General features: G+C 32.6%; 3 protein-coding genes across 3 annotated transcripts; 2 read left to right on the plus strand and 1 right to left on the minus strand.

Annotated features, from left to right (window-relative positions):
• Nucleotides 1–1,202: 1,202 nt before the first annotated feature.
• LOC124828367 (cystinosin homolog) lies at nt 1,203–3,868 on the plus strand. The gene is made up of 8 exons (XM_047301642.2): nt 1,203–1,382; nt 1,488–1,620; nt 2,190–2,279; nt 2,365–2,489; nt 2,691–2,733; nt 3,031–3,148; nt 3,403–3,452; nt 3,557–3,868. The coding sequence occupies exons 1-8, from the start codon at nt 1,264–1,266 to the stop codon at nt 3,686–3,688; spliced, it is 810 nt and encodes a 269-aa protein (XP_047157598.1). The 5' UTR covers nt 1,203–1,263; the 3' UTR covers nt 3,689–3,868.
• A 3,316-nt stretch (nt 3,869–7,184) lies between these two features.
• LOC148197827 (cystinosin homolog) lies at nt 7,185–10,921 on the plus strand. The gene is made up of 8 exons (XM_088091835.1): nt 7,185–7,379; nt 7,461–7,593; nt 8,257–8,346; nt 8,446–8,570; nt 9,231–9,273; nt 9,940–10,057; nt 10,147–10,196; nt 10,545–10,921. Exons 1-8 carry the CDS (start codon nt 7,234–7,236, stop codon nt 10,698–10,700), a joined length of 861 nt encoding a protein of 286 aa, XP_087947961.1. The 5' UTR covers nt 7,185–7,233; the 3' UTR covers nt 10,701–10,921.
• Nucleotides 10,922–13,432: 2,511 nt separating this feature from the next.
• On the minus strand, nt 13,433–14,302 carry LOC148197828 (uncharacterized). The gene is made up of 2 exons (XM_088115644.1): nt 13,916–14,302; nt 13,433–13,831 (listed from the first exon to the last, which is right to left on the minus strand). Exons 1-2 carry the CDS (start codon nt 14,300–14,302, stop codon nt 13,433–13,435), a joined length of 786 nt encoding a protein of 261 aa, XP_087971770.1.
• Nucleotides 14,303–15,414: the final 1,112 nt, after the last annotated feature.

The raw sequence follows: 15,414 nt of genomic DNA on the forward strand, positions 1-15,414 counted from the left end.
TGTTTTTAACGCCGTAAGTCAGAAGGACCAACTTGAACCGTTTTTAACGAAATATAAGACAATAGTGAACTTTTTTAAAAGGTAGGACGATTTTGAACACAACGTCCCAAACTTAGAATCAAATGATGTATTAAACCTTCAATTTTATAGTATTCTCATGTACACAAGATTCCCTAACAATCACTCGTATTAAAAAATAATAGCAGTGACACAAGAAAAAGATAAGCAAATATTGAAACCCTACCCTAAGCTTTGTTCTAGTTCTAGTTTACCAAAATCTAAACCAGAACAAAAGTACGTAATGCGATTCTTCACGCATTACAATGTGTATTCTTCACGTAACTTTCTATTACGTACACATTTAGATCTCTATAATAATATATGAATAATAATGTATGATGAAATATCTTTATTTTATAGAATTTTATGTTATTATTTAACTTCAATTATATTTTAAAATATGATATTTTACACTTCAAAATTATTATTTTGTTACAGCAATACAAAATAATAAAAATAAATCACATATTTATTTAATTGTAAATACAAATGTTCTATAATATAATTGCGCTCTTTTATTCTTCTTTCAAGCAGAAAGTACAATCTATATCATTTGACTATCTTTATTTAAATAATATAATATTAAAATTAATATAAATAATATAAAATGATCCATTCATTCTTATTTATTCATTTTTATTTGTTATCTGTTATTTTGATATTTATACAATTACAATTTCTTTTAACATTTAAAATTTGAAATTTAAAAAAAAATATATATTTTGATATTAAATATTTGACATTATCACTTTTTTTATTATGCTTTTTATATTTTCATAAAAATTATTTAATTAAGATTAGAATAGTAAGAATGCAATTACCAAAACCCAAAACGTATAAACTCTTTTCTGTTCCGTTCCCTGTCATCTCTTACTAATTTAAGGACGTTTCGAAGACTTTTATCCTTTGGGAACTGTGTGCATGAAAGTATATTATTTTTGCCAGCACGTTAGAGTCCGCTCATATATAAAAGGCCACCGAACAATGCCCCAAGAATGTATGAACACGTACGTAGTGGAATACGCTATCACAACCGTTTGGAAAGACCACATTTATAACACTTTCAATTCAAAACATAAACTGTAATAATATATATCTATATCTATATATCTATATCTATATATCTATATATATATATATATAAAGTATATTTCTATACGCGAGATTTGTGGTTTGTTCTTTGAACAAGTGAAGGAAAGAATCATGGCTGCTTGGAATTCAGTTCCGCTGCATGTCTCCTATGAAGTTATGGGTTGGTTTGCTTTTGCTTCCTGGTCCATCAGTTTCTATCCGCAAGTCATCTTGAACTTTCGCAGAAAAAGGTACCATTTACTACCAGTTTTTGTGTAATTTTTTTTCTTTTCAGTTCCTTATCTTATGACTTTTTGCTTCTATTTTATTGTGTTTTGTATTGCTTTGTTGTATAGTGTGGTGGGCTTGAACTTTGATTTCGTGTTGCTGAATTTCACGAAACACTCTTCGTATCTCATATACAATGCATCTCTGTACATCAGCTCTACTGTTCAGAAACAGTACAGAAACAAATATGGTCAGAAAGAGGTTTGTTCATATCCATTTTTTTTATTGAAGTTAAATTGATTAATCTCAGTGTGTGCTAAAGTGAAAGGGGAAAGTTATGTTTGTCACTTTACACAGTTTCGTATCGAGATATTTTGATAATCTGATGTGCTTGCGTTCCAACTTCAAATTCTTGCACTGCATTGTTAGGTTATCGACCCTTATATTGTCCACGGTGGTTCTTGTGGTTAGCACAGTCTTTTCCTTGTATAAGTGTTTGGGCTTTGTCGTTTAATGTTAGGAGAAACTACACATGAGCCAACAAACCCACTAATCCATGAAAATGCCTATTAAAGAAAAAATTGTGCAGACTCATGATTATAGAGTGTGGAGTACTTTAAATATGATGACAAACAAATTTAAGGTTGGAACAATTTGTAAATTATTTTATAATTAATATCTTCGTTCTTGGTATATCGTGTGTATTCATTCTGTCATGCCTCAGGCAAATGCAACTTACGGAAGGCTAGAAGTTTTTTCTTTCTTTGTTTAATGTCTGCATAAATTCATTATTAGCTGAAGGTGATTCAGCATTTTTTGATATATTTCAGATGATACCTGTGGCAGCAAATGATGTTGCTTTTTCAGTCCATGCTGTTTTGCTGACAGCAATTTCCTTGTTCCAGATTGCTGTATATGATGTTAGTACTATGCTCCCTCTAATTGAGCTTATTGTTCTTGTTATGAATTTATGATTATCCTAAAACAGGTTAAGTTTTCATGTAGCGGGGAAGTCAGAAAGTCTCTAAAATCGCATATGGAGTTCTCCTTGTTACATGGACCTCTGCAGCAGTCTGTTTCTTTGTAGCATTGCACAATCATAACTGGCTCTGGCTAATCTCAATCTTCTCGTATGTTTTCTGTTTTAGTTTGTTACATGACAATTGGCATTAATTTGACTTCCTATTGTGGATTATTAAGAAATTTGCGTTGGAGAATCATAATAAGACCAAGTTTTTTACCATGCCATTGTTACATATAACATGCATCATGAATGATGAATGTGTTAACAAATTTCTTTCTGACTTTTCTTGAAACTGATTCACTTGCAGTGACATTCAAGTTTGTATGACGGTTATAAAATACATTCCCCAGGTCAGGACCTATTCGAGTTTTTATGATTTCCTTTTAATTATAGTTTCTCGTGTTTATATTATCTCAATTTGATTGCTGAGATAATTTAGCTCTAGGAACTAGGGACCAGTAAGATTATGATAGTCTTGTCTTCAATGAAGCATATTTTGGAATGCAAACATAAACAATCTGAAGAAGGGCTTTTTACTAAATTGGCGAGAACTGCTGCATATTTCTTTGGTCATAAAGTGAACTTATTGTTTGTTGAAACATGCTAACCATTTTATCTCAAGTAGTAAGTTGTGATATTGAATATAGGCAGTGATGAACTTTATGAGAAAAAGTACAGAAGGCTGGAGCATTGTTAACATTCTACTCGACTTTTCTGGCTCCGTAGCTAACTATGCGCAAATGTCTATGCAATCAATCGATCAACGTAAGTCATCTTCTTTACCAAAGGATTTTGTTCCATTTATAGTTAAAAAAATGCTAGTAGCATACTCTTTTAAACACTCTACTATTGATTGCAAAACATTTAAAATCATATCATTTTGGCTGTTGAACTTTTTGTTAACAAGTCTCAATCATGATTTTGCAATGTTTAATAAGTTCTAAAAATCAATATTATAAAAGAGTATGTAGCTATTATCTTCTTTACGGTTTAAATTGATATCCAACTTTGATTTCCAGATTCTTGGGTGAACTTCTATGGAAATATAGGGAAACTGCTGCTATCTCTGGTGTTTATTTTTTTTTTCTGCAAGAGATTTTACTTGTTAGATAGTTATTCTGATCCAATAGAACTTTTAACTAATATAGCTATTCATAAAATGAACCATTGCAGGTGTCTGTATTCTTTGACATCCTTTTCATGTGCCAACATTATCTGTTATATCCTGTGAAGAAACGAAAATTAGAGGCATCTCCTGAACGTGATAGTGCCAAGTCTTCAGATAAACCATTTGAGAATGTCTAACATGGAACTTGTGTCATGATTTCTCTTGTAATGAACTCAATCCTAATTGATCCTTTTGCATTGAAAATTCAATAACCGTAAATGCTATTAGTGTATAAAGATAAAAGCATCAAACAAAAAGTTGTTAGTGTCCTTATCATTTTCTTCTTTAATTTCCAACCAACTATTCACCCTCTATAAGTATTGGATTGTGTGGCGATGTGAGCTGATATTGTTTTGTAAAATTTAGCATGGTTTGTTTGACCACAATGGCTGACTCGGGTAATTGAGATCCTAAACAAATTTTCTTTTAGTAGCTTGCTCCACTATCCCAAAACAACTTTAACTGTATTGATCTTGCTAAATATTAAAATCTAGTATGTGCTCTTATTTTAGTATTCAGAGTGTGTACTTTAGGTAGAAAAAAGGGTTACATTTACCTTGTGTTTGGACGTGACATTTCAACAATTTCAAGAAACTGAAGTACATTGAATTATTTTCATTTTATAATTACTTTGTTTGGATGAATAAATTAAAATATCTTATATTTCAATTTTCTTATTTGATAAAAAAATTTAGTTTCTCTTACATAATTCTATTTTAAAAATATTTAAACAACTCGACTTTATCCTTTAATACGATACGAGGTGATTTAACTTCACGATTAAGAAATTATGATTAGCTCGATACTTGTTGATCCATCTTAGGTATTCAAGAGAGTAACCTAGAACATGGTACGGTAAGAGCCTGGGATAAGAATGGCAAAGTGGACTAACCCGCTAACCCATTTTGACCCATCTCGCCAAATTAACGGGTAAAAGATCGGCCAACTCATGCTAGTCCGCTTTTCTTTAATTTAAAAATAAAAATAAAAAATAATTTAAAATATTAACTTTTTTATATTATATCTTTTTAAAGATGTAAAAATTCAATAGTATTGTAATTTAAATCATTAACCCTTACAACTTCTAATAATTAGTTATAATGGAATAATTTAACATGTAAATGCATTAATTAGTTTTAGAAATTTTTTTTATAATTAAATATGCTTTTAATATTTATTTATATGTATATATATAAACAATTTATAAAAGTAAAAAATTTTAAAAATAAAAAGTGCTCGCTTGCCTGTCTTGTGGCCAAGTAAGTTAATATTTTTTGTCATTTTAATATGGCGAGCTAGCTCGACCTAACCCATTTTTGGAGGGCCAAGGATGGGTCAGGCCAAAATGGGTCAGATTGGCCCCTTTTTACCACCCTTAGCTTGTGGTTCTTTCTCTTTCTTGTATCCTAGAAGGTGTAAATAACAAATAATTGGAGGTGTTTTTAGCAAAGGAGGCATGGACAACATGGGAGAGGTTTCATTAGGAGCGCAAAGAGCACATGGGGGTTGTCTTAACCCAAAGGAGAACATGGATCAGTTGCTTGGCTTGCAAAGGAAAAAAATATGACGTGTTTAAATGTGTTACATGTTTCAAATCTAAGATCTTAGTTTAGTAGCAACAAATTACGGAGTTAATCATGTTTAAGTTTGATTTAATCTTTTTCCCTAATCAGTTGGCCTCTCATCAATACATAAAAAGCCTCTACTTTTGTATTTCATATTTTAATATTAGTAAAGAAACTTTGGTGTTTTTATAGAGGATCAAGTGACTACTCATGTTTTTAGTCTTATCTTGATTTTTATGTTTAAGTGGTGAGTCATCTTCACTCATATTGGATAATCCTTCTAAGTGACATTGTAGCGAATGTTCTAGCTTCAGTTGAAGTTTGTCCAATCACATGCATCCTTCATTCAGTTCAGTTGATCTTCAACCAAGTGAAAGAAAGTTTAGTGAATCTAAAAGCTTCAAAAACCTTCTTCAAGAGTGAGGATGCATGTATCTTTTCAAGGCACCTTGGCCTCCAAGAAATGTGCTAAGGATTACTTAAGGCCCAAGTAAGCCTAAAAAGCACCTTAGTTCAAATAGTCACTTAAGAATCAAGTTAAAATGTTAAAATTGTAATTCTACAAAATGTTGTATGTTTTAATCGACTATGAAACTTACATATTCGATTAAATTAAAGAAATGCACTCTTCGCATAATGCTATATGTTTTAATTGATTAATTGATTTATATAGTCGATTAAATTAAAGATTATTGTTGGGTGTGGAACAACCCAAGTATATCAGCAAGTATATTAGGTAGTTAGTAGTATAACAAGTGTTGGATTTATAAGATTTGACAAAAAATACTATGTTTTAACTAGTTTTGTCATTCAATGTAAAGTAACAAAGATTTTAATGTGAACAAAACAAGTTTAATTTGTGAAATAAATGTGATATCTGTTGGAAAACACATTAGATTGATAAATGAGTTAATTTCATATGATAAAACTGTGTTGGAGTTCGACCTTACCACTTTTTCCTTCTCTTATAGAAAATCTATCAATACATATGATGATGCTAGTGATCAAGTCTTGGGAGTTCTCTTAGGTGTAACTCTAGATCCATTCCTAACACCTGGAACTTAGAATCATCACCCTTTAGTATGATTTTCAGTGGCTGCTTGAACAGATCACCTACACTAATACCAACACTATGACTCCAACTGCAACTCTAGATTTATTCCTAGCATCTAAAAGCACACAAGATAATTGATTTGACCACAACTTAAAACTAATTCCCACTAAATCTTAAGCTAGTGAAGTAAGACAAGTAATCAATTCATCCAACATTAAGCATAAATCAATTAACAAACTTTGAGTCAAAAGGAAGTAGACATAAATAAAGATCATACCAAATATAAGAGAGTTCAAAGCAATTACACCTCACTCCAACATTTAGGAGATTTAGTTCTTCATAATGAGTAGAAAGAAGTTACAACTTGGAGGAAATTCCATCTCCTAATCCTTTAATGATGTTCTATTTAATATAGAGGAAATGTGTAGAATTTCTCTTTAAATCTCTCTAAAAATCCTTTAAAAAAGGTCTCTCAAAGGTCTGATCCATAAAATAAAAGAGAAACTCTATTTATTTATATAGACTCTGAGACAACATGACTGGAGTGGTAACTTTGTGTGAGATTTTTTTTTCTAGGTGGGTTTCCTCCATGAATTGAGCCTTAAGTCAAAGCTTTTTGAAACCTTCCACGATGTTTTCTTCTTGTGGAAGAACATGGTATCACAATTTGGAGGTACACACAATTATATTGAAGATAAAGCCATATTTCAGTTTTTGTTATTGAATAGATGAAATAGATTATTTAGTGTCTTTAGGTCAATAAAGTCCAATAAAAAAATTATTCTGTTCATAAATTAAGGTCAAATGATTCTACTCTAAGTTCAATAAATATCCAATTCCTTAATTATTGTATTATTAAGCTTTTAATTCGAGCATTGGTCAAAATAAGATATATAAATAAAAAAATACTAAATATTCATAACATGGTGCTGAACGAAATAAGAACGGAACCTTTTTATGTTGAAATTATGTAGTTGGTGAATTTTCAGATATTTAAAATAGATTCAATCGTTTACGTCAGCGTTATAGTCTTTGATATTTAAGGAACGCACCTACGCAGTTGATGATTGCTGTTGCGCGAGCGAAGAAAATGGCTTCGTGGAATTCGTTTGAACTCGAAGTTGTGTACGAGGCTCTGGGTTGGTTCGCTTTCGTTTCCTGGTCCATCAGTTTCTACCCTCAAGTCATCTTGAATTTTCGCAGGAGGAGGTACCATCTTCCTCTTCTCTCATCCTCTATGTTTTTGATTAAACTTAAATATTTTATTATTAATTTTTCTTTTTAATTTAGTGTGGTTGGGCTCAACTTCGATTTCGTGGTACTGAATCTGACAAAGCACAGTACCTATCTCATATACAACGCTTCTCTCTACTTCAGCTCTGCTATTCAGAAGCAATACTTCGACAAATACGGTTATGGAGAGGTTCCTTCTCAAACACTCTTCAATCGTTTATCAATTAAATGAACACGACAACGTTTCATGTGTGCTAAACTCTTCATGTCATATCATATCACGCTCTGAAAGGCAATTTTATCATTATCTGAGAGAGTGGTTCTTCGCATAAATTTCTTAGACTTCCAGGAAAATATGAAGAATAAATAAAATCTACTTTTCTGCATGGTAAAATAAACTTATTTATAAGTTAAAAAATTCAGATTTTTGGAAAAGCTGATGTAAAATACTTTATGATAAATAACTCTACATAAAGTTTTACTGTAGGAAAAAACGCATTTTATTTTTTCTCTTCTAAAAGTGGTTACATTGAAGTTTATGTAAACAAACCCTATATGAATTATGTTTGAATCACAAATTGTCGTATAAGTTTCGTTTATTGAATGTAATATAACTTTAGAGTAGAATGAATGGTGATTCCCGATCGATTGGCTAGTGTAGAAGTGGTTCATATCGTGAGAACAAAAATAGGAATTGCTCTTGAAGGAACGGTTAAGGACTCTTTTGTTGTTGTTTTTTGGAGAAAATTTTGACGATTGGAAAATTGTGAATTGTTTGAGAGTTGAAGTAATATTTGTTGTGTGTATAAACATTTAGAGATCGATGATATGGTTTTAATTCCGCCTACTTCAGATGATACCTGTGGCTGCAAATGATGTTGCTTTCTCGATCCATGCTGTTCTACTGACGGCAATCACGTTGTTCCAGATTGCAATCTACGAAGTAAGAATGATATTGTTGAAAAATGAGAATATTCTTCGTTTTTGTTCTATGGACTGAGTTATCGATTTTTTACTGAACTTAATAATTGTTTGTTTGCAGCGTGGGAGTCAGAAAGTGTCCAAAGTTTCTATTGGAATTGTCTCTGTTGCTTGGCTTATTGCAGCAGTTTGTTTCTTTATTGCTTTGTCAAATCATTCCTGGCTTTGGCTTATCTCCATATTCAAGTATGTTGTCCATGCTTACTTGGTTAATTGCTTTTGTTTCGTTCTTTATGGCCTTCAATTTAATCTCAGAATATATTCGTGGATATAGTTTTTGTTTTATAGGGGATGTTAATTGTTTTACTACTGAAGATTAGATATTGTTTAGTTTCTGACACCAATTTATGGAGCTCGCATGTGGTAAATTTTTCGGTGCTTTCTTGAGACCACTAATTCATCTCGAGCTGGCATGCTATTCACAGAATAGGAGAAAGCTTATTTCTTTTTCATCAATTACTAAGAAGATAATGTGGTCAATCTAAGCAAACATTTTCTGTTTACTCTTTATTTGGGTTGGCAGGTGCATATGAAATTGAAGATTTGGCTGAAAGTATTTATATTCTAATTTGAGAACCTTTATGATTTATTATTTTGTGACCAATCTTATAAAGAAGACATTTCAATTTTTCATGTGATGGGGTTCTTACCACCATGGACTCAGCTTACGGTATGATGTTAAGACAAAGCTTAGAATCTTCTTCTGTATATCGAACTACCTCAGATCCACCTTTGCTGTAGTGCTACAGTTCATGTCCTGTGTTGATACAAAATATTTGGTTGCTTTAGTCTTTGGATGTAATTAAAGTTTTTCTAATTTTTTTGTTTACGTTGATTTTGTTGCAGCACAATTCAAGTAACTATGACGGTTATAAAGTACATTCCTCAGGTTGGGGATTCTTTTTCAAATTTATTTGTCTTCTTTTTTATCTTTAGACTGTTATTGACATCATTTTTTTAAACTAAAATTTCATGGCCGAAACTAATTTAAGTATCTGCTCCTAAATACTAATGAACCAATTCATGTTCTTTTCCGATGTCCTTCTAGTCATTTCTACTTAAAATTAACACTTTCCTGCTAGTGATAGAAAAACCAAGTTATTAAACATAAGGAGTCAGATGGCAGAGGAAATTTGGAACTCAATTCTTTCTCTCTATTCATGGTATCCTCTAATAGTTTAAAATATTCCTGTAGTGATAGTTGAAGCACCATTTTCTATTGTTGACATCGTTCACAATTTGGGCTTTAGACATATACTTCATGTAAAATAATTGACTGGTTTGGAAAAGTGAGCTATCGTACTGTCCTAGACCCTTCCATTTAAGTGGAAAACGTAACAGATCTAGCTCCAGATCTGTAATAATAAACTCTGAAAACTTGAATGGATTGTTTCATCGATGAAATGGGCCTTATTTATCTCTTTTATGTGAGTGCATTATAACATTGAATTAAAGGAAATTATATATCATCATACATTTTCTATTCTCTCAACAGAATCAGGCCTGACTTTACATCCTCTCGCAGTCCATGTAATTATGTTTCTTATGAATGTAGGCAGTTATGAACTTCCTGAGAAAAAGTACTGATGGCTTCAGCATCGGTAACATTCTACTTGATCTTTCTGGAGGAGTAGCAAACTATGGACAGATGGTTGTGCAATCAATAGATCAAAGTATGTCATTACTCACATCTGCTAATTATATTTCTTGTCATTTGATTATATATTTTCATATGAACTTATTTTAAATCCCATCTTTCTAGATTCATGGGTCAACTTCTACGGGAATATAGGAAAAGTGTTGCTATCTCTGGTATGGGAAGCTCTCTTGAGGATTCTTTTACTTCTTTCTTGCGTTATAATTGTTTTTTTTTCATATATTTTGCATGCAGTTGTGATTCAAATACTGATTCTCTTTTTGTTTTGTAATCTTTATTCTAATTTTAAAGTTATACTATTATTTTCCGTTGAAGAATGATTTCTTTTTTATTCAAAAGTGATGCTCACTACCTAGTAGATGCATGTATTGAGAAACCAATTTTTGATTTTGCATAGATCTAGATGGAGCTTGTGCCTGTTAAATTATGCTTGTTTATTAGGTTAGTCATACACTGTTGAGAGAGGCTTGTGACATTGTTTTTTGTGTAATACTCAACTACAGGTGTCTGTATTCTTCGACATTATCTTCATTATTCAACATTATATTCTGTATGCTGGAAATAAATCCTCCAAATCGGATACCACTACGGAGCATGAAGATCAAATCAGAGAGCACCTGGTCAGACCTTCTGATCAATCACCACCAGAGAATGCATAAGATACGATTTGCTTCTTTATGTATATTAAACTTTCAACTTGTTGATATTTGTGTCGAAATCAAATTAGGATGTTTTTATTGTCCCATACATTAGGTACACTATATTATTGAGAACTTCAATAACCAGTGTAAAAGTTTTAAGAATTATTGCCGTGTATTCTTTTATACTACTTTGTATCATAAAGTTACATCATGATATTACCAAGCTACTGAATTTTCTAGTGGTGTTTGTGGCTAACGATCGAATGAAAAACAGATGCAGTACCCAAATAACTTCACATCAAAATTAAGTTTGCAAAAGCCAATTTCATTTAAATTTGATGGTAATATAATACTTTTTATATGTAATACTATGCGCACGTTGAATCAAACAATACCTCTACTATAAGGAAGATGCCCCCATTTAAATAGAATGCTTTGTGCAGGAGAAAGCATAAATAACATTCTACCAATAATTTCTCTAAACGAAAAATGCAAGGCATGCATATCCAATTTTTGCTGGATGCGTAATTACATTTGATGAGATCCTTTTGAAATCTGAATGCTTTTTAGTGATCAATCTGTTGGTTTTGATCTAGCAAAAAGCTGTCTTTTAGGGAAAATTAAACTCTCAAGTCCTTTTTCACTAACACAATGTATATGCAAATTGAGTAAAAGTAGTAAAAATTGTTCCATTATTTACCTTAATTTCCCCCTTCCTTTTTCGTGAAAATGATGATATTCAACTGAACAAAATTTTCATTCTTTCATATTAAAACAATAACAAATAGAACTTTTATTCCAATATACTTCATATTCATTACACTTCATTTCAATTCATCCCTGGTTTTTTCCAAAAATCAAACCTGCTACTTCTTGCACCGCTTTGTTTTCTTTTTGCATCCACCTAAATTTTAAAATCCCTGTTTTACCCTTAAATCAAAGTAAAAACTCTGAATTACATTGTCATTTCCATCTTTTCCCTTCCCCTTGGGCCGCATTGTGCCATTCGTGCGGCACTGTTTAAAATGAAATATTATCAAAGCACAATTCTAGCTTTAAAAGCTTGATTTATTCAATGAAGTAAATGATTTTATATAGTCAATACAGTAACTAATATAAAAAGCAAAAATATCACATAAACAGAACATAACTAAACGTGGTTGAATATTATTGAACGTGACTATTTTTATGGAACATAAAAACTAAGTATTCTATGGTTGAACATTACTAAACGTGACTATTTTTATAGAACATAAAAACTAAGTATCCTATTTCTAAGGATAATATTTATTAACAAAAGAATCAAAACATGGCTAACATTCCTCCCTTAAACCGAACTATTATTTTAGTAAATACAGTCAGTTTATCTCCTCAATATGGCATATACCAAGTCTTCCTCTTAACTGCATAAATGCTTCCAGCTTCAAGGCCTTGGTCATGATGTCAGCTAGTTGATCCTTAATTTCGCAGTATACTAATTCAACTTTTCCTTGGTTTGTCAACTCCCGAAGAAAATGAAATCGAACATGAATATGCTTACTTGGATCATGCATGACTGAATTCTTTGAAAGTTTAATTGTTGAGTTGTTATCACAGTAAATTATACATTTATTTTGCTTAATCCCCAAATTCTCAAGTACACGCTTCATCCAAATACTTTGAGTAGCACAAGCTGTTATAGAGATATATTCAGCTTCGTTGGTGGATAGTGATACCACAGGTTGCTTCTTAGAACTCCAAGCAACTAATCCATTTGACATCTTAAAAACATATCCTGAGGTACTCCTTCGGTCATCATAGTCTCCAGCATAGTCACTATCACAGAATGCTACCAACATCTCTCTTCCTTTTCTTTTGTAAAACAAACCTAGTTCAGTAGTTCCTCTCAAATAGCGTAGAACCCTTTTTATTGCTTGTTGATGCATAAGAGTTGGTGCTTTCATGAAATGAGCCACTAAACTTACACTATACATTAAGTCTGGCCTAGTGACAATTAAATACATAAGGCTTCTCACCATTTGCTTATATGTAGTAGCATAAACCTTCAATCCTCCAACATCCTTTGTGAGCTTACACCTTGGAACGATTGGATTTTTCACAACTAAACAGTTTTGAAAACCAAATCTTTCAAGTATTTGGTTAGCATATTTTCTCTGGCAGATAAAAATGCCATTTGAAGTATGTGTGACTTCCACACCAAGAAAATATATCATCCTGCCCAAATTGGTCATCTCAAATTCCTTTTTCATTGAGTTTCTGAATTCTTGGAACATTTTTTCACTATTTCCTAAGGTCATCTACATTCAAGTTCACAATAAGAACATCTATTGCTCCTTCTTTCTTTGTAAATAACGTGTGATCATTCGTGCTTTTTTCAAAACCTTCCTTGAGGAAGTATGATTCTATCTTGTTGAATCATGCTCTAGGTGCCTATCTCAACCCATAGAGAGCTTTCTTTAGTTTATACACTTGTCTTCTTCACCGATTAGCACATATCCCTTTGGTTGTTCCACATACACATCTTCTGCCAACTCTCCGTGTAGGAATGCACTTTTGACATCTAATTAATAAACTATCCAACCTCGACTGGCTGCAATGGATAAAGTCAATTGAATGGTGTCCCATCTTGCCACAGGTGCAAATACTTCAGTGTAATCAATTCCAGCTTCTTGAGCATACCCTTTTGCTACAAGACGAGCATTATATTTGTCTACTTCTCCTTTTTCGTTTATCTTGGTCTTAAATACCCACTACACACCAATTTTCTTTGCTTTTGTCGATAAGGTTGTTAGTTCCCACATTCCATTTTTGTTGATTACTGCAATCTCATTCTCCATTGCATCCCTCCATATCTGACTTTTGATTGCTTCCTCAAAGGTGGTGGGATCAATTGAATCATATGATGTGAACATGGCAAGTTGCTGCATCTCTTGAGTGAGTTGTTCCACTTCATGTGCCATTTCTTCTTCGTCGTCTTTTTCTGACAGTCCAGCTCCAGATTCATAGTCCCTCATCCATACTGGTGGTTGTCTTCTCCTTTCTGGGAGTTTAGTTCTTTCATCTTTTGTACTTTCTTCTGCATTCTCATTATCTTCTTGATTTGTCACTGTTGAATCTTTACTTCCCTGATTTTCTTCCTCTTCTTCACACTTTATTTCAAGAGAATTAACTCCTTATGACTTCTTCCAGTCCCACTTGTGCATTTCATCAAAAACTACATCTCAACTAATAACCATCCTGTTTGTTTCTGGATCATACATTCGGAAAGCTTTGGACTCTTCACTAACTCTCATATATACACACTTGATGTTTTTCTCATCCAACTTCTTCCTTGTAACATCAAGAATGTGAACATATCCTATGCATCCAAACACCTTGAGATGTGTGATTGAAGGTTTTCTCTCTTTCCAAGCTTCTTCAGGTGTCATATTTGGTAGGACTGAGGTTGGGCATCTATTCAAAATATTAGTGGCTAAGTTTCCTGCTTTAGGCCAATATTTCTTTGGAACATATCGTGCTGTGAGCATGCATCTCACCATGTTCATCAAGGTTAGGTTTCTTCTTTTTGCCACTTCATTCTGTTGTGGTGAGTAAGGTGCAGTGTTTTCTTGTGATTCCATTATTGCTACAGTAGTCATTGAATTTTGATGAGTTGAACTCTCCTCCTCCAGTGCACAAACAGGTTATGTTTTATCCTGTTCCTTTTTCAATCAATGATTTAAACCTTTTGAATGTATCAAAGACTTCATACTTGGCATGTAAGAAATAAGACCACATTTTTCGACTATAATCATCTATAAAGGTAAGGATATACCTTTTATGACTATGAGATTCAGAGTAATTGGACCACATATATCTGAATGAATGAGTTGTAGAGGTCTGGAAGCTCTCCAAGTGCTTTTTCTGTGGAAAGGAAAGTCGTTGTTGTTTTCCAGTCATGCATATGGTGCACAACTTGGATTGATTCTTCAATATTGGCAGGCCTTGAATCATCTTCCTATATGCAAGAGTCCGTAGTCCTTTCATGTTCAGGTGACCAAACCTCTGGTGCCACAAGCTTGTAATATTTTCATAAGTTACATTTAAACATGTTGCCTTTGATATATTAGTATCAACAATAACGATAGATGCCATAAGCACAAACATACGATTTGCAGATATCATAGTTCGTATAATTAGACCTTCAGTAGCATGATAAATGCTACAACATCCATTCTTAATTAGTATAGACAAATTTCGTTCTTGAAGCTGACCAATGCTAAGCAAATTTGTTTTGAGATCAGGAATGTAAAATACCTCTATGATGGTCACAATTCGTCCTTCTAATTTCATTCGAACATTGCCTTTTCCCATGACATTCAATTTGAAGTCATTTCCTAGTTTAACAATATGTTTAAATGATTAATCAAGTTCAATGAACCATTTCTTGTCTCCACTCATGTGATTGCTACATCCAGAGTCCAAAAACCACATTTCATCTTGTTTGTCTCCTTGCATTTCCACATATGACATAAGTAACATCTGCTTTCCTTCATCCAACTTTGTGTGTTCTGCATAGTTGGCATATGTGGAACATTCGTATTGAAAATGTCCCAGCTTGTGACATCGATAACACTCAACTATAGATTTGTCAAAAGCTCTACCTCTGCTCTTCCTCTGCCTCTGTATCCACCCCGCCCTCTTCCTTATTACTGAAATGTTCAGTAACTTGTGGAGCATAATAGTCTTCTGT

This window comes from Vigna umbellata, chromosome 5 (genome assembly GCF_029865625.1).
Source record: "Vigna umbellata cultivar VRB3 chromosome 5, Vumbellata_1.0, whole genome shotgun sequence".
NCBI classification, from domain to species: domain Eukaryota; kingdom Viridiplantae; phylum Streptophyta; class Magnoliopsida; order Fabales; family Fabaceae; genus Vigna; species Vigna umbellata.

Coding starts and splice junctions, on each gene's coding strand:
- LOC148197828 (XM_088115644.1), bottom strand. CDS start 14,302: ATGGAATCACAAGAAAACACTGCACCTTACTCACCACAACAGAATGAA. Junction 13,832..13,915: donor ATCCAGAAACAAACAGGATG/GTTATTAGTTGA, acceptor CTTGAAATAAAG/TGTGAAGAAGAGGAAGAAAA.
- LOC124828367 (XM_047301642.2), top strand. CDS start 1,264: ATGGCTGCTTGGAATTCAGTTCCGCTGCATGTCTCCTATGAAGTTATG. Junction 1,621..2,189: donor ACAAATATGGTCAGAAAGAG/GTTTGTTCATAT, acceptor GATATATTTCAG/ATGATACCTGTGGCAGCAAA. Junction 2,490..2,690: donor TGGCTAATCTCAATCTTCTC/GTATGTTTTCTG, acceptor ATTCACTTGCAG/TGACATTCAAGTTTGTATGA.
- LOC148197827 (XM_088091835.1), top strand. CDS start 7,234: ATGATTGCTGTTGCGCGAGCGAAGAAAATGGCTTCGTGGAATTCGTTT. Junction 8,347..8,445: donor TCCAGATTGCAATCTACGAA/GTAAGAATGATA, acceptor GTTTGTTTGCAG/CGTGGGAGTCAGAAAGTGTC. Junction 9,274..9,939: donor TTATAAAGTACATTCCTCAG/GTTGGGGATTCT, acceptor TTATGAATGTAG/GCAGTTATGAACTTCCTGAG.